The 27079-nt window shown below is 42.8% G+C and overlaps 1 protein-coding gene across 1 annotated transcript in view; it reads left to right on the forward strand.

Moving 5' to 3' along the window:
• SLC10A7 (solute carrier family 10 member 7) overlaps nt 1–27079 on the forward strand; it is a 303023-nt gene that overhangs the window by 227189 nt on the left and 48755 nt on the right. The window contains exon 7 of the mRNA XM_052654844.1: nt 18654–18737. Coding sequence (XP_052510804.1) covers nt 18654–18737 — 84 coding nt within the window. The remainder of the gene's footprint in view (nt 1–18653; nt 18738–27079) is intronic.

Below are 27079 nucleotides of genomic sequence, written 5' to 3' on the forward strand. Positions count from 1 at the left end.
TATATTGTATAAGGTGGGTGCTAAAGAAAAAATAAAGTAAGGAAGGGAAGTGGGTTGGTGTTTGCTATTTTAAACCAGCTGGTCATGGTTAGACCCACTGAGCAAAGACCTACAGGAGATAACAGAGTGAGTTTTCTGGTGGTAGAATGTTCCAGGTGGAAGGAACAGCAAGTGCAGAGGTCCTGAGAGTGTGCCTGGTGTCTAGGGAACAGTAGGGAGGCCAGTGTGCCTGGAATGGAGTGAGCAAGGGGCTAAGGACATGGAGATAAGGTCAGAGATGTGGTAGAGGCCAAATGAGAGAGGACCTTAAAATCCCTCATAAGGCCTTTGAATTGTTATTCAAGAGAGGCCGGAGACCATGGAAAGAGTTTTGATCAAGGGAATGGCATGTTTTGACATTTTCTTTAAAATGGTGATTCTGGATGCTGGGTTGAGTAGCTCGTTAAGGGGATCATGGTGGAGATAGGAAGACCAGTTAGAAAGCTAGTGCAAGAGAGGCTGTTAACCTGGGCCAGCGCAGGTGAATAAATCTGGTAGGAAGTAGTTTTTTATTTTCTGGAAAGAACTGAGAGGTTGAATAAAAATCGTAAGGGAAAGATACGAATCAAGGGTAATTACACTCCTGTGCAACTGGAACTATGGAATTGCCATGGATTAAGATGGGGAAGACTATAGGGTTGAACAAATTCAGCCTTGGACATGTCTGGATTGAGCTGCCTTTCAGACATCTAAGGAGGGAAGTCAAGTAAACAGTTGACTATATGTCTGGAATTCAGGAGGAAGGTCTAGACTAGAGATACACGTGGGAAAGGTCAGCATAGAAACGGATTTTGAGTTAGATTGGATGAGATCACTAAAAAAAGACTAGAGAAAGAGAAAGTATCTGCAGACTGCATTTGGGGCATTCTAATGTTAGGAGGTCTGCAGAGAAGACCAAGGATATCCAGTTTGCTTAGGAAGAACACCAAAAGATGCTAGGGTCCTAAGTCCAGCAGTGAATGTGCTTCAGAAGGGAGAAAGGGCCAACTACTTCGAATGCTAGTAATACTTCAGATAAAATAAAGTACAACTGGCAATTGATTTTTAATAAGATGGAGGCCACTGGCAACCTGAATAAGACCTATTTCAGCAGAGTTGTAGAGGTGAAAGCCTGACTGACATATAGGTTCAAGAATGGATGAAGAAAAAAGAGTTACAGACAGAATTCATTTTGCTCTAAAGTGTGCAGAAAATAGGACAGCAACAAAGTTAGTGAAAGATCCAGAGAGCATTCTTTTTTAAGTTGGGAAAATTATTAGCATATGTGTGTTGAGAGGTTCATTTGTATTGATAGATTAATCCAGTTAAAGAAGGAAAAATTGATACAGAAAAAGAGAGGGAATAATTTATGGATCCCTGTCCACGAGTAGAAGGGGAATGAGTTCGAGTGCGTAGAGGGTGTGTGGCCTCCTAAGCACAGGTAGTTCATCGGAGTAATGAGAGGGAAACCAGGAGATGTGAGCAGAGATGTAGGTAAATTGGTGGATGCAAGTGTAAGAGCTTGTTAAGTTCTCCTCTGGCTCTATTTTCTCAGTGGAGTGGCAAATAAGGTTAGGGGTAGGAGACAAGAAAAGGCAAGGAGGGGGTGGAGATTTGATGACAAAGGAGAGGACATGAAGTAGTCATGTGGGAGAGTGAATGGGATGCACAGATGCAATGGGATGGTCCAGCAGCCCCAGGGACCATCCTCAAGATCTCTACACATGGCATTGGCTCAGCCTTAATCTCCCCACTTCCCCACTCCCAGATATCCGCCCACAAGGCTCCCTCCCTCACTTTCATCTGGTCAAATGTCATTTTAGAAGAGAGGTCTTTCCTCACTACTTCACGTGAAAGAATATATCATATTATTACATCCCTCACTCCCTCCCCGCCTACCATGCTTCATTGTTGCTCTTAGCACTTACTATCCTGTGACATCTTAATCACCAGTTAATGTGTTTATTATCTCTCTTCTCTAATGAGAGCAAAGCATCACAAGATAGTAGAGGCTTGATGTTTTGGTCACTGCTGTGACCCAGTGTTCAAAATCATGCCTGTCTGTAGAAGTCACTCAGAAGCTTTTTTTTTTAATGTGTGTTTTTGGCCAAGATGTGCAACATGGGGATTCTTAGCACCTTGAGCAAGGATCTAAACCTCACCCCTTGCATTGGAAGTGCAGTCTTATCCACTGGACCACCGGGGAAGTCCCTACAAGCATTTTCGAATGGATGCTTGGTAAAGGACAATTGAGTCCTCTGTGCTCAGAGTACTTCTGATGCCAAAGGTACAGGTTTTCCACAACAACCAGTCTTCCAGTTCTCTTAGAACACCAACTGGGTATTCTACAGTGTAATTCATTTTGACACTGACTACACAGATTTAATACATATCCCTCACAAGTGAAGGGTCCAAGTCCCACAAGACTGCCTCTCACTTCAGGTGCCAATCTAAAGTAGTGGTTCCCAGGTTACCCACACTTTGGTCCAACTTAGCTACAAGTCAGGGGGTCCCACAACCCCATCCTCAGGTTCAGTAATTTGCTCCCACTGTTCACAGAACCCAGAGAAACACTGTATTTACTATCACTGGTTATTTGTAAAGGAAACAAATTAATAGCCTGATGAACAGGTACATAGAGCAGGGTCCAGAAGGGTCCCAAGTGCAGAATCTTTTGTGCCACGGAGTTTGGGCTGAGTCATCTACTCCCTGCATATGGATGCATTCCCCAACCTGGGAGTTCTCTGAACCCTTCTGTGCCAGGTGCTGAGAACAAAATCCAAATAATGTAACAAAACTTGCTCTTATCACCTCATCACTCAGGAAATTATGAGGGTTTCAGAACTTCTGTGCTCGGGGACAAAAAGCAGATATATTTTTCTTACCATATCACTACATCACAGTTGTGCAGGTTGATGGGTGCCTATATTCAAAGAATCAGGCTAGGGTGACTTTTAAGGCGACTATTTCCTGGTTACACGCCCTACCTTCAGGGCCACGTTTCTTACTGTAAAGCCATTTTGAAGGGACTCACTGTCTGTTGTGGGGAGGCACTGTAGTATGGGGAGAAAGCATCTTATTTTGGTTCAATTCACAGTCAGCATCTGTTGTGAACAGTGAATTTTCCATAACTCTTGTAAGCCTCAGTTTTCACCTCTGTAAAGGAAGAATTTTGATAAGATGAAATGAGTCTGTTTATGGGAAAGCATGTTGTAAACTGTAAAGAATCATCAGATGCTAGTTATTTTATTATTATTATTATTTTGGCTGTGCTGGGTCTCTTGCTGCTCATGTGGGCTTTCTCTGGTTGCAGCCAGTGGGTGCTACTCTCTGGCTGTGGTGCTCAGGATTCTCACTGCAGTGGCTTCTCTTGTTGCTGGGCACAGGCTGGAGGGTGCTCAGGCTTCAGGAGCTATGGCACATGGGCTTAGCTGCTCCTCAGCATGTGGGATCTTCCCAGACCAGGGATCGAACCTGTGTTCCCTGCATCGGCAGGCAGATTCTTAACCACGGAACCACCAGGAAAGTCCAATGCTAGTTATTTAAATTTGACACTTTATAAAAGAAAATAGAAAATAACGCCAAGAAGGATGTTCAGTTCAGTTCAGTCACTCAGTCGTGTCTAACTCTTTGCGACCCCATGAATCACAGCACGCCAGGCCTCCCTGTCCAACACCAACTCCCAGAGTTCACTCAGACTCACATCCATCAAGTTGGTGATGCCATCCAGCCATCTCATCCTCTGTCGTCCCCTTCTCCTCCTGCCCCCAATCCCTCCCAGCATCAGAGTCTTTTCCAATGAGTCAACTCTTTGCATGAGGTGGCCAAAGTACTGGAGTTTCAGCTTCAGCATCATTCCTTCCAAAGAAATCCCAGGGCTGATCTCCTTCAGAATGGACTGGTTGGATCTCCTTGCAGTCCAAGGGACTCTCAAGAGTCTTCTCCAACACCACAGTTCAAAAGCATCAATTCTTTGGCACTCAGCTTTCTTCACAGTCCAACTCTCACATCCATACATGACCACAGGAAAAACCATAGCCTTGACTAGATGGACCTTTTTTGGCAAAGTAATGTCTCTGCTTTTCAATATGCTATCTAGGTTGGTCATAACTTTCCTTCCAAAGAGTTAGCGTCTTTTAATTGGTTTCTGCAAAAGCAAGTATCTGATGAAATGCCCCAGTGGTCCGCTTAGTCCAGACCTTAGTGATGGGCTGTGTCTTAAAACTTAAAATTTTAAGATTCTTTAACTATCTGTAGCCTATAATCTTATAAACTTGTGTGTAAATGAATCCAGTATTTACCGTGGCTGGCAGTGAGCACAGTGAAACTTCCCGAAATAGCACTGTTCACTCCTAAGATGCAAAGTTTTTTTTGTTTTTTTTTTATATATCACCTCAGTTTTCTTGATGACACACCTCTGATGTTGGCAGAGGCAGAAATTGTTGTCTTTATTTTGTCAGTGGATGTGTATCAAACTGTGGGTTTCAAATCTGTAAGGATAAATAAAAGCTTTGTCGGTTTCCCAGGTGGCTCAGTGATGAAGAATCCACCTGCCGATGCAGGAGACACAGGGTCGACCCCTGGGTGGGGAAGATGCCCTAGAGAAGGAAACTTCAGTACTCTTGCTTCAGTACTATTGCCTGGAAAGTTCCACGGACAGAGGAGCCTGGTGGGCTGCAGTCCATGGGGTCACGAAGAGTCAGACACCTGAGAAACCCAGCACACAAACTAGCTTAAAACTACACTTTCAGAAGTTCATTGCTTGCAGTTCTGTGTGAATGGTCCTTCTGAAACAGTATTTCACGTGGTAAGCATCCACTAGATTTTGTTCTCCTGGGCCAGCAACCATGACTATTTTATTCATTAACTTATCTCTGATGCCGAATATTCAATATTGGTTGAAAGGAGGGAAATAGAAAGATAGGTGAGTAGTGATTCCGTTCAGTTCAGTTCAGTTGCTCAGTTGTGTCGGATTCTTTGCAACCCCATGGACTGCAGCACACCAGGGAGGAGTGATTGGAGTGATTCAAATGATAAACAAGTGGTTCAAAGATTAGGATCTCAGCCTGCTTCATGAAACTTTACTTTGTATTTGCTATGAAAAATAATGTACAATTTTTTAAATAATGTTCGACAAAACATCCATTCTTTTATTCAGTGTTTGAATGCCTACTGTGCACGGTGAATATTGCACACACCAACCTGACATTGATCCTTCCCTCCAAGAATTTATGATTTAATAAAGAAAATAGAATGGATTCACAGATAATTAAAATCCAAAGTAAAAATTATATCACAAGTATAATATTTCAAGGGAGATTACTAAGAAAGAAAACATGTTATTTAAGTGTTCTTTTTACAATGAATTTTTTACTGAGCAACAGGTTTAATTTTTTGTTTGTTTTATTGAAGTATAGTTGATTTACAATATTGTGTTAATATCTACTGTGCAGCCAAGTGATTCAGTTATATACACGTAATTTTTCATTTTTTCCATGATGATTTATCACAGGACAGTGAATGTAGCTCCCTGTGCTGGGCAGTAGGACCTTGTTGTTTATCCATCCTGTATATAGTAGCTTCCATCTGCTAATCCCAAACTCCCAGTCCATCTCTCCCCTACCTCTCCACCTCCTTGGCAACCACACGTTTGTTCTCTGTGTCTGTGAATCTGTTTCTGTTTTGTAGATAAGTTCATTTGTGCCATATTTTAAATTCCACATAGAAATGATATCAGATGGCACTTGCATTTCTCTTTTTGACTTACTTCACTTATGATAATCTGTAGTTCTATCCATTTTGTTGCAGATGGCATTATTTCATTCTTTTTATGGCTGAGTAATATTCCATTGTGTGTATATATATATATATACACATATATATATATACACACACACACCACATCTTTATCCATTCATTTGTCAGTGAACATATAGATTGTTTCCATGTGATGACTATTGTAAATAGTGCTGCTATGAACATATGGGTGCTTGTATCTTTTTGAATTAATATTTTGTCTGGCTATATACCCAGGAGTGGAATTGCTGGGTCATATGTTAGCTCTATTTTTGGTTTTTTGAGGAAACTCCATATCGTTTTCCATAGTGGCTGCATCAATTGACATTCCTACCAACAGTGTAGGAGGGTTCCCTTTTTAAAAGAAAACTTCTGATTTGAGGAGAGAGAGGGGTAGATGGAAACTTCTAATATTTCTCAAGGGATGTGCTACTTCAGGGTCTTTTCATGTGCATGGTTCTGATTCTCAAGTATGCCTAACATCACTTGAAACTTGCAAATTTTTCCTTTCTTTTGATGTGGTTTTTCACTAACACTATGTTTACCAGCCATGATTACAGTTTTTTTCAACAGCAAATAACAGAGAAGAACAGAGAAGAGAGATTTGAAAGCTTGAAACACAGTGTTGTGGGTGATGAAGATGACGAGGCCCTGGTGCTGAGTCAAAGGCTTAGGCTGTGGGGTCAGGACCAGCCAGCAGGCAGCATGAAGCTCCTACCTCTGTGGACTCCTGTTCCCCTGAGTCTCCTTAGCAGTGCCCTCACACCTTCTTCCCAGCCTCATCTCGGTGACTGAGGAATGAAAGGAAGCAATGTCCAAACTTCTGTCTTCCTGCCTGTAAAGTTAAAACAAAGAAGGTCAGAAATAACTGTGTTCATACTATGGAAGAGGTCAGTCTAATTTGACGCAATTGCGATATAAGGAGACCAGATATGGGATGGTGTTGCCATATCTCAAGCCCCATGATTTTGTAGACTGTCAGTTTATTTAAATAAGTTCATGCTTGTCAGGGAAAGGTCAGTAGCACTCTAAATTTGTGCCATTAGAATTGCAGGTCAAGACCTCATTTCCACCCTAGCCGCAAAGGTGATCTGACCATCAAGAGCTCTAGAAACATGTAGAGTGGAAACTCTGCTGAAAGTCACATCCTCAGAGTTAGAGATCAGACTGTATTCCCATGTGGGGGTGGTCACATCAATACCTTGTGTGTATGTGTGTGTGTGTTAGTTGCTCAGTTGTGTCTGACACGTTGTGACCCTATGGACTGTAGCCCTCTAGGCGCCTTTGTCCGTGGAATTCTCCAAGGCAACAATACTGGGTTGGGTTGCCATTCCCTCCTCCAGAGGATTTTCCTGATCCAGGGATTGAACCTGGGTCTCCTGCTTTGCAGGCATATTCTTTACCATCTGAGCCACCAGGTCAATACCTGAGGATATTTAATAAACATTTACCCACATGTTTACCCATTCATTAGCGTGTAAGTGCCCCTTGAGTAAGTGAGAGCACCACCAGCTCTGTTATTATATCAATTGATTTTTTATGACTTGACTTATGACTTGATTCTTAGAAATCTGGCCCCTCATCAAGCGGATATTTCAATGCCCTTGTGATAACTGGACATATATACACACATGTGCACACACACCAACATGTGTGCATGACCCCACGGTGCACACCACGCCCTGTTTCTAGGCTGACTGTGTGTCCCATTAGTCTGACTGTCTCTTCTGTCACTTTCTTCTCCCAGCAGTTTTTAAAACCAATAGGCCTAAATTCTCACGACACTGTATAGGAAACCTTATTTTTCCAAAGATGAGGGGGAGGTGGTGGAGAGAGAGGTAGAAAAATCTTTATTGAGTAGCTGTTGTGTTGTGTGTTAGTTGCTATATGGTACTTTGTGGGGCTTCCTGGATAGCTCAGCTGGTGAAGAATCCACGTGCAATGCAGGAGACCCCGATTCGATTCCTGGGTCGGGAAGATCCTCTGGAGGAGAGCATGGCAACCGACTCCAGTATTCTTGCCTGGAGAATCCCCCTGGACAAAGGAGCCTGGCTAGCTACAGTCCATGGGGTCACAAAGAGTCAGGCTGAGCAACTAAGCACAGAACAGCACATAGTACTTTCTACATAATTACATATGAGTAGCATGAGTACCTTTAGAAGCAGGTATTATCCTCACTCAGAAGAGGTTTTGTGCTTCTTGAGATCGCACGACTGGTTAAGAACACAAGGCGCTTTCAGACAGCATTCCTTCCAGGTTGTGCTTACAAAACACGCCTCCTCGGAGACGGGTGGTTTTACTTATCTAATTTTTTTTAAAGATTTTTTGATGTGGGCCATTTTTAAAGTCTTTATCGAATTTGTTATACTGTTCCTTCTGTTTTATGTCTTGGTTTTTTGTCCTCAAGTCACGTGGGATCTTATCTCCATGAAGAGGGATTAAACCCACAGCCCCTGCACTGGAAGGCAAAATCTGAACCACTGGACCACCAAGAAAGTCTCAGACAGGTGGTTTTAAGACATATTATCAGCACTCAGTTACTACTTCCTGGACATGTGTATTCTAAGTAACATAGGAAGGATAAACAGAGTAAGGTATAATTATTGTCTCGAGAAAAGCTTAAACCTTATGTGAATAAATAAGAATAAAGATTATGGAGAAATTGACAGGAAAAATAAACTAGCGTTCTGTGATTCAGACTGCATTTCATAGGAGTTCACAGAGGAGCACCGTTAGCGTGGGCAAGAGACATCAGGGGCAGCTTTTGAGCCCACGGTCATCATTAGTTTCTCTAGTAATTGGCGCCTGCGATAGAAAATCCCCCAACTTTTGATGCCATCAGTGTAAACAAAAACAACAAGTCCAGTCATTAGTGTCATGTACAGTACTGTCATTTTTTGTTGTATATGCCCAACGATGGGGGCAAGTCCGAGGGGTCCCTTGTGTGTGATGTAGAAAATATGTGTGTGTGTTTGGGTGTTTGTCGCTTAGTTGTGTCTGACCTTGCAACGCTATGGACTATAGCCTGCCAGGCTCCGCTGTCCATGGAATTCTCCAGGCAAGAGTACTGGAGTGGGTTACCATTCCCTTCTCCAGAGGATCTTCGTGACACAGGAATTGAACCTGGGTCTCCTGCCTTGCAGGCAGATTCTTTAGCACCAGTCTGAACCACCAGGGAAGCCTGGAGAAAATGATAAAGAAGCATAAAGCACTTGAAGAAATATTACTCTCTGATAAACCCAGTAGCTCCATACTTATCCTAATTTGTTCTTGAAGCAAGTAAGATGGATCCCCTCCCACTGAGCTTGAGAGCCCCTTTTCTTCTGACTGTGGGTGTAAACTACAAAGAGATGTTTTCACACAGAGAGAATCTTATGAAGCAAAAGATGCTCACCCCAGGGCTCCCCCAGACCTCACTGAGATAATGGGGAAGGGAGAGCACCTCAAAAGTCATTTTCCAATGCTCTTGAATGGCGGCCCCCAACCTTTTTGGCACTAGGGACAAGTTTCATGGAAGACAATTTTTCCATGGACCAGGGACAAGGGGGATGGTTTGGGGATGATTCAAGCATATTATGGTTACTGTGCATTTTATTTCTATTATTATTATATCAGCTTCACCTCAGATTATCAGACATTATATCCTGGAGTTTGTGGACCCTTGCTCAAGAAGCAACTTGGGCTCAAGAAGCCCACCGTGTCCTGGAAGCGCATCTCCCCACAGCTTTCCTCTGTAAGCAATGGAAAGTTGATTCACAGTCCACTGAGGGGCACATTTCACTACAGTTTCTGTGTGGTTTGAACAACCAGTTCAGTTCATTCGCTCAGTTGTGTCCAAGTCTTTTTGACCCCCATGGACTGCACCATGCCAGGCTTCCCTGTCCATCACCAACTCTCGGATCTTGCTCAAATGCACATCCATTGAGTTAGTGATGCCATGCAACCATCTCATCCTCTGTCGTCCCCTTCTCCTCCTGCCCTCAATCTTTCCCAGCACCAGGGTCTTTTCCAATGAGTCAGCTCTTCGCATCAGGTGGCCAAAGTAATGGAGTTTCAGCTGCAACATCAGTCCTTCCAGTGAACACCCAGGACTGATTTCCTTTAGGATGGACTGGTTGGATCTCCTTGCTGTCCAAGGGACTCTCAAGAGTCTTCTCCAACACCACAGTTCAAAAGCATCAATTCTTCAGTGGTCAGCTTTCTTTATAGTCCAACTTTCACACCTATACATGACCACTGGAAAAACCATAGCTTTGATTAGACAGACCTTTGTCAGCAAAGTAATGTCTCTGCTTTTTAATATGCTGTCTACGTTGGTCATAGTTTTTCTTCCAAGGAGCAAGCGTCTTTTAATTTCATGGCTGGCTGTCACCATCTGCAGTGATTTTGGAATCCAAGGAAAGAAAGTCTGTCACTGTTTCCATTGTTTCCCCATCTATTTGCCATGAAGTGATGGGACCGGATGCCATGATATTAGTTTTTTGAATGTTGAGTGTTAAGCCAGATTTTTCACTCTCCTCTTGCACTTTCATCAAGAGGTTTTCCAGTTCCTCTTCACTTTCTACCATAAGGGTGGTGTCATCTATGTATCTGAGGTTATTGATATTTCTCCTGGAAATCTTGATTCCAGCTTGTGCTTCATCCAGCCTGGCATTTTGCATGATGTACTCTGCATATAAGTTAAATAAGCAGAGTGACAATATACAGACTTGACGTACTCCTTTTCTGATTTGGAACCAGTCTATTGTTCCATGTCCAGTTCTAACTGTTGCTTCTTGACCTGCATGCAGATTTCTCAGGAGGCAAGTCAGGTGATCTGGTATTCCCATCTCTTGAAGAATTTTCCACAGTTTGTTGTGATCTACACAGTCCTGGAAGCCCATCTCCCCACAGCTTTCCTCTGTGGACAATGAAAAGCTGATTTACAGTTTACTGGGGGGCACAATTTCTGTGTGGTTCCAATAACCAGAACCCACAGTTGTATGTAGTTGCTATCAATTATTGGAAGATAATCTTTTGATCTTATGTTTTAAATTAGCATATAACCCAAAGAAATATTCCCTATTTTTTAATCTTTTAAAAAAAATCACTTAAAGCCTATTTTTTTCTTTGTTGCTCAGGAAAGGAAAAAGATCGTGCATCTAGATATAAGAAGGATCATTTCCTCCACAAACTATACGCCTTCCATGCCCATAACCCGTCTTCAGTTTGATAAATGCAGCTGAATCAGTACAGCCTTTTAATAACCATATTCTTAACTTTGATAAAAATGATAGTCATTTCCACTGAGCCTGTCAGCTGTTATACATTTCAGTCATTGATTTTGAGTAAGTTATCAGTGCAGTTTGCATGTATCCCTGTGTTCGTGGCAGCAGGAATGAAAGAAGGCTGGACTGTAGTTTTAGGGAAAGACGGGAATCCAGAAAGCTTGGGGGTTGGAAGCCAGGGACCCTCTCTCGTCTCCTGTGTGCATGCCTTGTCTTTGTGACGGGAAGGGGACAGTGTTTATGAGCGTGTCTGTGTGTGGGTACGAGAGAGTTAGATCTGGGGACTTCCCTGCTGGTCCAGTGGTTAGGAATCAGTGCTTCCAATGAAGTGGGTGTGGGTTCTATCCTTGGTCGGGGAGCTGAGATCCTACATGCCTGGTGGTCAAAAAACCAAAACATAGATCAGAAGCAGTATTGTAACAAATTCAATGAAAACTTTAAAAATGGTCCATATCAAAAAAAAGTAACAAAAGATGGGGACCCACTGGTAAGCAGGCCTCCTCCTCTTTCCATCCCTTGGGGCTGGGCTTGGGTGGCGGGGGGCCGGGGAGGGACCAGAACTGGGCAGGAAGGGAATCCTTCCTGCCCTCTGTGTCAGTCTGCAGGGCCTTCTTCCTGATTTCCTCACGGAAGAGATTGAGCATTCCTTCCCCTACAGTCTGAACTGTAAATATCTATTCTTCTTTTTCTCTGAATGTGGTACTTGTGAGAGCAAAGACCAGTCATCAGGGGTGAATTATTTAATACAATAATGTTTTAATAGCTGAGAGGAGACACAAATAGTCGCGGTGCCTGTGGCTAATGGATTTCTCTGGTAGGAGATAAAAGGCTGATTACACAGCAGAGCAAGTGAGGGCCTGGTGCGTTAATGACAATTTACAGGTCAGCTCACTTACAGGAGTGATTTAAACGCACCATCTGTTTTCTAACTGTAGGTTGATAACTATGATTTTACAGACAGCCGGCGTCTCTTCATCAAGAACTTATTTGTCTTTTGGAGTCTGGTTAGTCGGGCCCCATGAAATTTCACTGACTGGTCCATCCAGATTCCTTCCAAATGAAACAGTTTCTAAGTTGAATGGATTGACAGCAGCCAATCTTGCTTCATTCGACTCAGCCTTCCTCTGCCAGGTTGGAAAATTAAATGCTAATGCCCTAAAGCAGCCCTTGTATGAACCGGATTAGCTTCTTCCTTCTCTTTTTTATTTTTTAAATATTTATATATTATTTGGCTGCACTGGGTCTTCAGTGCAGCACACGGGATATTTGATCTTCATTGTGGCACATGGGCTGTTAGCTGTGGCGTATGGGATCTAGTTCCCTGAGCAGGGATTGAATCTGGGCCCCCTGCACTGGGAGCTGAGTCTTAGCCACTGGACTACCAGGGAAGTCCCTGGATTAACTTCTTTCTGATACATATACCTCAGTACTAATCATGTACCATCCTTGAGAGACTTAATAAAAAGTCCCTCAAATAATTTTCTGAGTCCTCTGGTTCAAATCCAGAAACCCAGTTGAGAAAGGCTGTGCCGGCATCCACTGCTTATCAAGTTTCCTGCCATCCCCCCTTTTTATCTTTTTTCCCTCCCTCTTGCTTCTGCCTATATCCCTCTCCATGCAGGCCCCCAACACACACACACACTCACACTCACACTCTTCTTTCTCTCACATGGACAAGGGGAGCCCAACTTTGGCCTCCATTCTTGTCCCCTCCCACCTCAATGCTCTGTTCTTCGGTCATTCAGTTCAGTTCAGTTGCTCAGTCAAGTCCAACTCTTTGCGACCCCATAGACTGCAGCATGCCAGGCCTCCCTGTCCATCACCAATTCGTGGAGCTTGCTCAAACTCATGTCCATTGAGTCGGTGATGCCATCCAACCATCTCATCCTCTGTCGTCCCCTTCTCCTCCTGCCCTCAGCCTTTCCCAGCATCAGGGTCTTTTCAAATGAGACAGTTCTTTGCATCAGGTGGCCAAAGTATTGTGCTGTAGAATCTAAGGATTAAGTGTGAGGCTGTGGAGCCAGCCTTCTCGGTTGAGATCGCTGCTCTGCCACTTTGGAGATACAGTAACCAAGCTGTTGGACTGTCCTGCCCCACTGTTTCCTCTTGTGAAAATGGGGGCACTAACGAGACCCACCTCAAGGGGTCGCTGTATTAAGTCATCCAACACTTTAAGCTTCAGAGCCATGTACAGACAATGTGGCTTCCCAGGTGGCTCAGTGGTTAAAAAAAAAAAAAATCTGCCTGCCAATGCAGGAGATGCAAGTTCCATCCCTGGGTCGGGAGATCCCATGGAGGAGGGCATGGCAACGCACTCCAGTGTTCTTGCTGGGAGAATGCCACAGACAGAGGAGCCCTGGCAGGCTATGGTCTATAGCGTCGCAAAGAGACACAACTGAAGCCTCTTATCACACATGCACCCACTATGTGCAGTACCCACTCCAGTATTCTTGCCTGGAGAATCCACCGACAGAAGAGGCTGGCGAGCTACAACCATGGGGTCTCAGAGAGTCTGACACGACTGAGCGCATAGCACACACCACGTGCTGTAGTAACTTGTAGTGGTTCTCACATGCGAACCCCAGCTCCGCAGCAGCACTGGAGGGGCTGGTTAGAAACATTCTCACCATCCTCCTTTCATCCTTCCCCCAGGTCTTCTGAATTGGAAACTCTGAACTGGTAGGTGAGGCTAAGGAATCAGTATTTTCACAAGCCCTCCAGATGTTTCTGGTGTGTTAACATTTGAAAACCACCACCCTCCATGTAAGAGGTAGTCACACTGCTGGGCATCTAGAATATAGACATGAAAAAGACCGCGTCTCTGACCTTCAGGAACACATGGTCTACTGGGAGAGGCAGATGTGTAAACAAGACCAGCCAAGGATTCTGAGCAATACATTGGCAACACAGAGCCCCCAAAGAACAAGGAGCCACATCTGCATTTGAGGAGGAGGGTTTGCAAATAATTTCCAAAGAAGTGATGCTTGAAATAATTTTTAGAAAAAAGACTAGAACCTTTCCAGTTGTAAGTGAGGGGAAGACATCCTATAGAAAGGAGTGTGCATGGATCCACATACAGACCTCAGCTTTGAGAAAGCAGCTCCTGGAGAGAGGACGGGTTTGGTCTTTTGTTCACTGTTGGAGCCCCTGGACCTAGAACATGCCTCTGGTTCATAGGAGGCACCAGTGACTATTTGAAGGATTGAACAGGAAGGTCTTAAATTCCCACATATTTCATTTTCACTGAAACATTTCTTTGCAACATGATGTTAAAACAAATAAACCTAATTGTGAGTTCCCTGTTTTAAAAAACTATAGTCCTGAAACAAATTAGCCAATGCCTGGGTTGTTTATTTCACACGCGGTATCTTAAAGCATAAGTTGGCAATGTGAGACGTGGGAACTTTAAGCCTGCCAGGTGGCTCAGCAAAGCCCAGAACAGTTGCTTGACACAAGCTTATCCCGAGCCCTTATCCAAACGTGCAAATAATTGATGCTTCTTATAAACACATTGGTCTCTGAAATAGAAACCACATGAGGTTTCCTCATTAAAATGTGAAGAACCAGCTAGCCCAGGCAACGTATTTCCTTCTGCTTCAGTTAAAATCGACTCTGCATGTAAAATGACTGAGTCTTGTAGTTTCCTGGTCTTGCTCTCAAATGCAGGTGCCCACTCTTTCTTCTGGCTGCCAGGGCGTACTTCATGGCCCCAGAGCTTCCCCAAGGGGACCACTGCACCTTCACACTGACCACAGCGACAGGTCTGGTGGCTGATTCAAAAGAAAGGACTTATGCCAAGGTAGACCCCGGGACTGAGGTTTCCTTCCTTTCAGAGCCACTTCTAAAGGGAGCTACCCTGCAGGATTTCCTCCCTAGCATCCCCACCGTACTTCATCTGGTTTCATATACCCAGTTAATTACATCCCTGGCTAGCTTGCTCTAGCCTCTGATCTGACAAGGCCCCAGAGGAGGGCTGCTCTAACCTATGTTCCTAAGCAAGTGGATCAGAGATCAAGGGTGTTTTTGAGGACAAAGGGACCTTGGGGATCGTGGACAACCTCCCACCCTCCCCCTCACCCCAAAGCCTTTCCCACTGTCTTCCGGAAACAAGAGGCTTCCAAACACTGAACGTGCAGGTGGTCTATCATGTGATGGATCTAGAGAATAACACACACAATATTCTTCAACACCAAAGGTGAAAAGGGTTTTCCTCTACTTCCCTTTTAGATTGAATTGGGATTAAAAAGAACCGCCCCCCAAATGGACTCAGTACATGAAATCAGCTTTTAACTTTTCTCTTCATTTGCTCTTTTGCTGCTCTGCAGTAATGCTTTCCAGTTAAACTAACAAGCCCTCCCAGTGTGGATCTGGCTGCTGTCACAGAGCAGATCTGGCTGGAGTCGCTTGCATGTGTTTGAGAAGCACTGCCAATTTCACATCGTAATGCAGGTATTAGAAGTGTTAATTGCAAGTGACTTCTCTCTGGACCTCAGTTTTTCAACCTTTCCAAAGAGTGAACGGGACCACAAGTCGCTTGCAGGGATCCTATCAATTTTAGGTCTTCTCTCCACAGCAGCATTGAGGAGCTAAGGACAGGGTGGAAGAGAATCGAGGAACACAGACCGCCATGATCATTGCTGTTTATACGCGCGCCTGCGTGAGCGGATCCTCTCTTCCCTTGGTTCTTGTCATGAATAGATGCCCTTAGTTCCTAGATACACATTAGGATTCATTGTATTTCTAATGATAAGAAGTGAAAAAAATAATACCAACTGATTTTGTAATGCTGCAGGATAATGAGTTTTTAGATGTACTTCAGTTTTATGTGTGTGGGGGATGTGATTTTGAATAAGGTTTTGTCCCTTTTTAGTACCCCATGTTTACAGACTACTTCACCTGTTCATTCTGCCTGGGTTTTTGCTTCTGCAAACATATTCACTGTGCCAGTTCCTGGGATAAGCCCTGGGTTGACAGAGGGGATATAACTTCATATGATCATTCACGAAAACATTTTAAAAATACATTACATAACTTAATAAAGTTGAGCTAGAAAGAGGAACAGAGAGATCACCCATGAGATTCCAGGCAAGAATGGAGACTTTTTACTTGCAGGTTATCACCCTCTACCCCACTGCCTATCTTCAAAGATTGTGAACCCTCTGGATAAAGCATTGATTGAGCTGAATATCTTTGAACTTGAAAACTTTGTTCTTTAAAATTTATTTTTCTATTTATCCAGTGCCTCAATTTCTTTGTAAAATATATTTTTCCCGTATTTTAATCCTTGCCCTTGGAGCATCTTTAGGGTTAATATTTGTGGAGAGAATATATGTTACATACCTTGGACTTCAAGGACATAGTTGCTTTAAAATAGGGTGGAGTCGTTAGCTTTTAATACTTCAGCTTTGCCTAAAAAGAAACATCTAACAGCTGTGTAACATTTGGGGCTTCGAAGTGGCCCTAGTAGTGGTAAGGAATGCACCTGCAAGGCAGGAGCTGCAGGAGGCGTGAGATCAATAACATTTCACACACCACAAATCCTATGTGATCTTCACCAGTTTCACTTTCTCTGGTTGCATTTTTTTCAGTTTATATTGGTTCTGGAGGAAAAGGCTGGAGGCTACACTTTTTGTAAGTTAAGCTGACAGCCAGCGGTGAGTGTTGGAGGCAGTCTTAAGTGAATGCAGGCCACCAGGGGATAAGACATATATTCTTGGTCTCTAGAGTGCGTATCGGAGAAGGCAATGGCACCCACTCCAGTACTCTTGCCTGGCAAATCCCATGGAAGGAGCAGCCTGGTAGGCTGCAGTCCATGGGGTCGCTAAGAGTCGGACACGACTGAGCAACTTCACTTTCACTTTTCATTTTCATGCATTGGAGAAGGAAATGGCAACCCACTCCAGTGTTCTTGCCTGGAGAATCTCAGGGATGGCGGAACCTGGTGGGCTGCCGTCTATGGGGTCGCACAGAGTCGGACACGACTGAAGCGATTTAGCAGTAGCAGAGTGCATATAGATTGGGGCCAAGGATAGGGGGAGAGAGTCATAAAATGCACCACCTAGGGTTTAGAAAAGATCTTGGTGGGCTGATGCATGCAGAAATCAGTGAAAACACTGGTCCCAGGAAACTTCGTTCTGAGCTATTGACTTCACTTCGCTAAATATTTGTTATGTTATTTAACATTCTCTTTCCTCTGTCATCACTGCCTCCACATCTTTCACAAAAATTGTTTTCCAAAAGATATTTCCAAGTTTAACTAAACTTAGGTAAAGATGGAAATTGAGGTTTGGTCTGCAGAGGAAGGTGAAAGAAAGTTCCAAGGCCCGGGGAGATGTTGCAGAAGGGACTCATGAAAGAGATGAATGTCTATGAAACAGCTACTGTTTGTCCAGAAAGGAGGTTTTGAAAAAACATGAGAAAGTTAGCAGGTGGATTTCCCTGTCAGTCCAGTGGTTAAGACTCTGCACTTCTAATGCAGGGTGCGGGTTCATTCCCTGATCGGGGAGCTAAGCTCCCACGTGCCTTGTGGCCAAAAAACGAAGACGTAAAGCAGAAGCAGTATTGGAACAGGTTCAATAAAGACTTTTTTTAAAACAAGAAAGTTAATAGGAAGGCAGCAATTCTTGGCAGTAGAGGTTAATGCGAACGTGTGACTATGTTCACAGAGAAACGCTGCCTTATGGTCCGGCAGTAACATGTTTATGAAGCTGAGACTGCAATCATTAGTAAAGCAAGAACCAGAAAACGAGGATGGAGTCAAAACAAGAATTATGATCAATATTCAGGCATACCAATTTGGAGCAGTACATTGAAATTTTAAGTTGAAAAATAAGTTGTTTCAGGATTTCCCATTTCCAAGGTTTTGTGTAAGAATAAATTTTTAAGGATATGAGGTTCATTGCCTTTGTTTTGGAGGATTGGCGGAGTTACAAACTATTTCATTTACATAAGTAAAAATGTTATCTTGATAATAAAATAATGAGACATACTTATTTGGCTTAGGTATCTGCAGATGGGTAAAATAGAAATCACATAAACTTTGATTACAGATGAAATATCATGCCATGTGACTATAGACAGTGTAGACACAGAATGACTTTACAGGCAGTAATGTATTTAATAACAGGGCTTCCCAGGTGGCGCTGGTGGTAAAAAAAACCCACCTGCCAAAGCAGGAGACATAGAGTTCGATCCTTGGGTGGGAAAGATGCCCCGGAGGAGAACATGGCAACCCCCTCTGGTATTCTTGCCTGGGGAATCCCATGAAAAAGGAGACCGGCAGGTTACACTTCACAGGGTCGCAAAGAGTCAGACATGTAATAAGCCATATAAGTTAACTGCGAAACAGTAGTTATTTTTCTTCAATCTTAGTCTCACAATACAAAATTATATATTAAGCTACTCAGTTTATCTTGTGCTAAATTTTGAAAATAAAAGTAACTTCACTTGCTTTTTGTCTATAGCTACCAAGTTTTGGGTGCATGTAGAGAATTCATTTATTACACTAATGAACAGCATTCTTGATAACTAACTGAAAGTAATTCCAGCTCCTCTTATATTCTTGTTTTGCAGCTTGGCTCATCCTCTTCTGTGCCTTTTACATCTATTTTTTCTCAGCTTTTTATGACTGTTGTGGTTCCCCTCATTATTGGACAGGTAAGGTCTCCAGTTCTCTCGGCTCTTTTTCTTTATAGATCAAATTGTGAATTCTTATGTAGTGTCAGGACAGTTGAGAGAAAAGCTAGTCAGGGAAAGAGATGGTTAAATAAAAATCTAAGACTGTGAAACACAAGTTTCCCCAATCACGATAGTCCTATCTTTTGATTTTTTTAATGAACATCAGTCTGCTTTGCAGATAGCTATATATAGGGACACCTGCATACAGTCTTGATTTTTTAATTTATCATTCCTTATTGTAGCTATGTTGCTAGCTTGAAAACATCTAGCAAATTATTACCTTGATTCCCAAAGCATTTAGGACCATTTGAGGAACAGGCACCTGCATTTGACCACCTTCTTAGCCTTCTCTGATAGCAGTGATCATGCTTGTGATGCTGTAATTGACAAAACAAACATTTAATTCTATTAGCTCTTTAAATTCGATCTTAGAAAATTTAGTTTCCTTTATTATTCTTACTGAATTAGACTCATAGAAGAAATTCCTAACTTCTTATAACAGGTTGATAATGAGTATATAATTCAATTATGAGCATACAAATTTAAAAACAAGGTTGTTGTTTTAATCCTAGGTAGCCACAGTAACAGCATACAGAATTTAATGCACTGCTAAAGCTAGTGAGTCTTAGCAAAATAGTATGTTAGGATGGTGAAGAGCCCAGACCTTGGGTTAAGAGCAGCTAGACTCTGGTTCTTAGTCCTGCCTTCTATTTGCTGTGTGACCTTGGGCAAGTCATTTAATCTTCTTAGCTCCAGGTTCATAATTTATCAAATTGTAGAATAACGGTACCTGTCTTAAAGGGTTATTGTGAAGGTCACGTGAAATATGATGCATCTAAAGTTTTTTTCCCTTATACAGCCTGATACAGGTAAGTGTTCTACAGTGTCATCATCATTTTCAAATTCCCTGTAGATAGATGTAGTCTTGACCTGCTGTCTTAGGTTCTCCGGGAAATCAAGTCTGAGACCGAGGTTTCCGTGCAGGAAGTTGAATGGGGGGCACCCTTGGGATCAACAGCAGGGAGCCTGAGACAAGTGGGATGAGGGAGGGGTTGTCTGTGGTGCTGCCCCAGTGGGATCTCAGGCCGGACACACCCCTCAGAGTTGTCCTCCCTGAGACACGCTGCTGCTGCTAAGTCGCTTCAGTCGTGTCCGACTCTGTGCGACCCCATAGACGGCAGCCCACCATGCTCCCCCATCCCTAGGATTCTCCAGACAAGAACACTGGAGTGGGTTGCCATTTCCTTCTCCAGTGCATAAAAGTGAAAAGTGAAAGTGAAGTCGCTCAGTCGTGTCCGACTCCTAGCAACCCCATCGACTGCAGCCCACCAGGCTCCTCCATCCATGGGATTTGCCAGGCAAGAGCACTGGAGTGGGGTGCCATTGCCTTCTCCCCCTGAGACCTGAGTGCCCGGTTTTTCTCCTCTCGCAAAGAGCAGCCATCACATGCTGCCTCCCACTCCCGCCCACCCTCTCGCCCGGGAGAGGTCTACCCTTGCCTGAGTCTGCTGTCTCAGCAGCAGTTCCCAAAGAGGACCTCAGCTGAGCTGGTTCCATCAGTCAGACCGCTCTCTGTGCCGGAAATCCCTTCTAATCTCCAGCCAGTGTCTTCACTGTCTCCAGGGTAGTCCTAAAAACAAAGCAAGCCAGGTTCTGTTATTCCTCTCCGCAGAAACCTCCCCTGTGGCTCCCTGCCACCTGCTCGTCCTGTGGCCCATGAAGCCCTCCCAGTCTGACCCCAGCCCGCTTGTCAGTGTCCTTCACATCCGCCTCCACCATCTGCTTCGCAGCCTTGTCTTCTGCCCTGCGGTGTGCCCCTTCTCTGCTCCATGCCTTTACCTTCCTGTTTCCTTCCTTTCTGGCAGAAAACTCCTGCTCACCCCTAAAGACTCAGGACAGAGGTGCCCTCTGAAGCGCTCTGACACCCCAGCCCTAGATTAAATTCTCGTTCTCCCATCATACTTGACTCATCATATGTATTAGGAGCGACAATAAGGCAGCCCCCGTGAGCTTCCCAGAAGCAGAGGCTCTAGCATAAGTGTATTTAGTAGCATTCTCAGCTGGTAAAGAATCCGCCTGCAATGCGGGAGAGCTGGGTTCGATCCCTGGGTTGGGAAGATCCCCTGGAGAAGGGAAAGGCTACCCACTCCAGTATTCTGGCCTGGAGAATTCCATGGACTATACAGTCCATGGGCTTGCAAAGAGTTGGACACAACTGAGCGACTTTCACTTTCACTTCCTTCCAGGAGTCGGATGTACACTGTATGAAAATCTTAGCTGAAGGAAACTTTGAATTTATCCTCTCTGTAGCCCTGCCAGCCATTTTCCCAAGATCTCCGGCTTCACTCAGTCCTGTCCAACTCTCAGGACTCTTTTGCATTCCGTGGGCTGTAGCCCACTAGGCTCCTCTGTCCATGGGATTTCCCAGGCATCACTGACTCAATGGACATGAGTTTGAGCAAGCTCCAGGAGATAGTGAAGGACAGGGAAGCCTGGCGTGCTGCGGTCCATGGGGTCACAAAGAGTCGGACATGACTGAGCGACTGAACAACAACAACCAGCTTCGCTAGAGAGAAATATATCATTAGTTCCCATCTTGTTCTAAATTCATGACCCCACATTTAAAATGTCATTCAGCACTTCCCAGACATCCTGCTCTGCTTCCTTATGAGATCTTTTTACCCTGTCCTCTACTTCCAAATCCCTTTTACTTCCCCTGACACTCTCCCCCTTGCCATTACCCTTGGGTCTCACTGACTTTGCTTCCGTTTCTGAAACCTGTCAGCCTCTGTCCTGCCTGTCCCTCTGTTTGGGACACCTTCCTACCTGTCACCTCCTAAGAAAGGCCCTTCCTCCGCAGGCTAACCCATTCAGTCCCTAGTGTCTTATCCAGTTTGAACCTCTGTTTGGTATGGATCATTATCTACTTCTTGTTTACTTGTCGCTTTTGCTTTTTATTTATTTCCTCAAACGTGAGCTCCATGAGACCAGGGACCTTGTCTGCTTTTTAATCTCTCTGTTCATTTGCTCACTGACCAACCTAACCTTTGAGATATGGTCTTTGTGGGCCTCGTCAGAGGTGCTCAGCATCCTACTTCAGAGGAACTAGGTTCCTGGCAATGCAGCCTCATTTCTCAATTATAATCAGAGTTGCCATATATTAAAGTAAACATTTCCGTAGATTTTTATATGCATTTTAAATGAGATTTTATTATTACCTGTTAAATAAATGTTGGGAACTAGAGAGAGAAGAAAAAGACCAGGAAGGGTGAGTTGAAAATATTCTCCTTAATCTTTTAATGATGATAAAACTTTTATCATTCCGTTTCTTATTTACGTTTCTTAGAGTGGACTTTGTTTGCTTTTTGAGTGTACGTTTTTGCTCCAGACAATACTTCTTTTGGACTGAAATCATTACTGAATGACAGACACATCAGTCACAGGCGGTCTGACATGTGACACACTGATGCACAGTCTGACACGCTGACGCCTGTGGTCTAGTTTGGTCTTTGCCACTGCCTGGCTATACACATGATTTCTAGGACTCACTTACCTCGTTTGTAGAGCTAAGAGTTTAATATCTTCCACCTTGGAGATGCCGTGAGTGTATGAGATAAGATTAGTCTTTCCATAGATGGTTGGGAGATTGCTTGCTTCCATCAATTCTAGAATGAAATTAAGTGTGTGTTATTGTAATGTTTCTTCTTTTCTGATAAAGGCTTCAATATATCTAAGTGCCTGTGACAAATGCTTATTTTATGCTTTAGATTTGAGAGATTTATGAATCAATGTTAATGAAATAGAATTTCCACTACCTTTGAAAAATATTTTTTAAACAGCACACTAAACCCCACTTCAATAAGTTAATAGTAAAAAAGCATATTATTTGTCATTTATGCATTTTCTAGCCCCTCGTTCATGCTTTGTTTCTCAGTTTGAGATTGACTTTTCATATTAAATAATCTCCAGCTGAAGCTGCAGTTAATGTTATTAATGCTAGTAAAATTTTGCACTTATAAAATGATATTAGGTTTTCATCACTTCACTTGAATCACTCTGGGAGAGGAATGGCTTCTATTAATGTATCATACAATGGGATATATAGGTAAAGAGTGCTGTGATAGAAACATCAGCAGACTGGGACTTGGGAATAAGAATAGTTCTTATTTACCATGTACAGTCCCTGGTTCTAAAGCCTTTTATATTTATTTAATCACTTAGTCCTCGCTACAATTACTAGCCTATTCATTTTAGAGGTGCGGCCCAGGGAAGTTAAGGAATTTGCCAAGATTACAAGGTAAGACGCTCCAAAGTCTATACCTTGAACCCCTGTGCTATTGTTCACTCAGGAGATAGAGGTGAGAGTCCTAATAATCCACGTGACTACTTTTTAGCATTCGATGCAAGCTGTTTGGGCTCTCAGGTGCCTTTGTTTTCAGCTGTAATCCAAGCAGGATAGAATCTGCTTAACCTTGTTCCTGAGAATGGAAGTAAATGTTAGTAGAGGGAAAGAATTTCAGAGAGTAAAGTCGATGATGGGTGCTTCTTTTAAATAGATGGGTGCTTCTATTTAAAATAAATAATCCATTTATTATTATTGTTCCACTTTTGTTTAAAGAAAGTGCAGTATTAGTTTGAATCTACTCAGTGTTTAATAAATGTTACACAATTGGATTTGATGTCTCATCCCTGACTGTACATTTCAAAAGAACGTTAATGAAGAAACAAATCACTTTCTGAAAAAATATATATTCAGTGGAATAGAGGACTAAAAATTGAAGATTAAGAAAAAGGCAGACTCACGATATAGAGAACAAGTCAGTGGTGACAGTGGGGAGGGGGCGGAGCAGTACAGAGACTGAGGAGCGGGAGGCACAAACTATCGGGTGTAAGACGAGCTCAAGGATGTAATGTACAACATGGGAAATATAGTCAATATTTTGTAGCAACTGTAAATGGAAAGCAACCTAAACCACTACAGTACTGTAAAGTAGCTTCCAATTAAAATAAATTAATTAATGTTTTAAATTGTATGAACTCTTAAAAAAATTTTTTAATAAAAGACACAAAAAAATCTTCTAAAGAATTGAAGAAACAATCTAAAACTACCTGAAAAAAATGAATGTTAAAATCAAACTTAACCTGAAAAGTCAACCATCATCCATCCCCACTCAAAAATCAATTTGTAAGTGTAAAGACCGAATAGAAAGAAAAACACAAGAAAATGGCCTGGGAAAAAAATGAAGAAAACAAAATGGTGGCTATTATACTTCTCACTTACCTCTGCATACCAACCTTCTTCACCCAAGACTGCTATTTTTCCAGGGTCTCACCTTGGCGATCATGCAGTAATTGGCATGCAGTTCAGCTTATTAGAAATACAAGGATTCAAAAGTTTAAGTTTCGTTTTAACCTTTCCTGGTGCTTAATTTAAAGTAAAGAAAATCAAAATGCAGAAGGCGAGACAATAAAAGCAAAAGGCTTCTGATGGAAGTTTTTTTTTCCCCTTCTATCTCCATAGTGAAAAGCAAGCAAGTTAGTGAGGATTTGTCATTTAATTTTGAGAGAATGCATCTCTGTGAGCTATGAGGGAAAATGAATTAGTATAGATTCTGAAGAAAGTTACAACAAGCCGCCTCACCAGAATGCATTTTTCCACTTCATTTTGACTTTTTTTTCCCCCCAAAAAAGAGAATTCTGAGTGGTTTATATCAGGTTGCGTTCATCTATCTCTGAGCAAGTCTTGTTTCCTATGAGGTTATTAAACACTGGGGTAAGGCAAAGAGGTTTGGAGAATTTTTAAATGATATGAATTCTTGACAAGTGGAGAATGTTTGTGTCAAAAGTGTAAGAGAAGTTGGGTTTCCTGGAGTTTATATCCTAAGCCCATATTTGAGGCATATCCACACAACTTCATGCAGTAGTTTGTGAAATATTTTAACACTTTTCTAGCTACACAGTGCAAAAGAAGGTGTTTTGTGATTTTAATTTTAGAAGGAGATGAAAACGCCCTGTGGAGGCTGGCAAGGTATAGAAACACAGACAAATATCACTATAAGACTAAAAACAGTAAAGAACAATCTATTTTCCACTAGGGTTATCGTTCCACTTATAAGTCTGTAAAGTTTCCAACCTTCTAGTTGTTTTCTATTTTGAGATTCAGTATCCAACATGAAGAGTTGAGAGGAAAGCCATGTTAGCTAGGAGGATGCAGAATTTGGCGTCCCTGTTTCTTGCCATATTAGAAGAATCCTAATATACTATGAGACTCTGAGTACTTTGTAATGAAGAAAGAGGTACTAATTAGGTTGACTAAGTCAGATTAAAACTTATAAAGTTGATTGATGATTACAGGTTTGTCTTGGTTTTTAAATTGGTGAGTTACACCTCGTTCACATTTATTTGTTTATTTTGTCAGAGGTGGTGGGGCTTTTACTTTTGGAATTGGGATCCCGCATTCTATAATCTATTGCAGAGAGAGGACTTCTGTCTTTTTAACCATTATATATTAAAACAAAATTGGAGACTATCAATTTCAATAACCCCATGTCATTTCCATGTTTTATTTCCTAAAGATGTTGAGTTGCATTGATTAGAGCAATTATCAGCATTATTGCTACTAGGAACAATAAGTTATAGAATGACCTTTTAAGTGAAACGTCTGTGACCTTCTATTAAGCAGCTACCCCCATGGCGCCTGGAGAAGGAAATGGCAATCCACTCCAGTATTCTTGCCCAGAAAACCCCATGGACAGGGGAGGCTGATGGATGATAGTCCATGGGGTCTCGAAGAGCCAGACACAACTGAGCACACGTGCCCCATGGTGATATATCTGAACATGGGGCCGTCTGAGTCCCTCAGTTCAGGTCGGTTCAGTTGTTCAGTCATGTCTGACTCTTTGCGACCCCATGGACTGCAGCATGCCAGGCTTCCCTGTCCATCACTAACTACCAGAGCTTGCTCAGACTCATGTCCATTGAGTCAGTGATACCATCCAACCATCTCATTCTCTGTCGTCCCCTTCTCCTGCTGCTCTCAATCTTTCCCAGCATCAGGGTCTTTTCCAATGAGTCAGTTCTTTGCATCAGGTGACCACAGTATTGGAATTTCAGCTTCAGCATCAATCCTTCAAGTGAATATTCAGGACTGATTTCCTTTAGGATGGACTGGTTTGATCTCCTTGCAATTCAAGGGACTCTCAAGAGTCTTCTCCAACACCACAGTTCAAAAGCATCACTTCTTCAGTGCTCAGCTTTCTTTATAGTCCAACTCTCACATGCATACATAACTACTGGAAAAACCATAGCTTTGACTAGATGGACCTTTGTTGGCAAAGTAATGTCTCTGCTTTTTAATGTGCTGTTGAAATTGGTCATAGCTTTTCTGAGTCCCTCTGGTACCAAAATGTGTGTTCTGATACATCAGTCTGTAATGCTGTGTAATAGAACTAACTGTTTCTCTATACCTCACTACATTTTCATTGTAAAGAAAGAAATGATCACTAGATAAGTTACTACGGTTTGCAATTGCTTTTACAGAAACAAAACACAATTTTTTAATAATTGCAGCTATAACTTTAATTCCAAGTTGTACTTTTTAAAAATATTTAACACTATTGTGGCTCAGATGGTAAAGAATCCACCTGCAATGCGGGAGAGCTGGGTTCGATCCCTGGGTTGGGAAGATCCCCTGGAGAAGGGAAAGGCTACCCACTGCAGTATTCTGGCCTGGAGAATTCCATGGACTATATAGTCCACGGGGTCACAAAGAGTTCGGCACAACTGAGCGACTTTCCCAAACACAGACATTTCGATATAAAGCCCTCTTTCTCCTCCCACCCCACCCAGCCTTCAAGGTGCTGACCCTGCTTCTCTTACCAACCGGTCAGCTTTCTGGCAGAACACCTTCTTCAACACTTCTTTCACCTACTGAGTCCTTGAGGTGGGAGGAAACTGATCCAGTAGCCGGCCGTCCGCAGGTTCTCTGGAGAGTCGTTTATTTGTTCTTGAGGATCTGTGAAGGCATGCCTCGTTGCGAATTAAGCCTTTTTAGAGCCGGAGTAGAAGCTGACAGAACCCCATCAGCCTTGTCAGGAGAAGTTCCCTGACCTCATTATTGCTAATGGATCGTGGTAATTCAGCCTGTTGTGAAATCTCATGTTCAATTATGCAGGATAATGAGTGACTCAGAACTTAATGTGTCTCAACTCTAGTCCTCATTATCGGGTTTGTTCAGCTTCCTTCAAAAGCCAAAGGTTTTAAATAGAGTGGTTCACTTTTATATCCAAACTTAAAGTTATCGCCAGTGTTCAGGCTGTCCT

This window comes from Budorcas taxicolor, chromosome 17 (genome assembly GCF_023091745.1).
Source record: "Budorcas taxicolor isolate Tak-1 chromosome 17, Takin1.1, whole genome shotgun sequence".
Taxonomy (NCBI): domain Eukaryota; kingdom Metazoa; phylum Chordata; class Mammalia; order Artiodactyla; family Bovidae; genus Budorcas; species Budorcas taxicolor.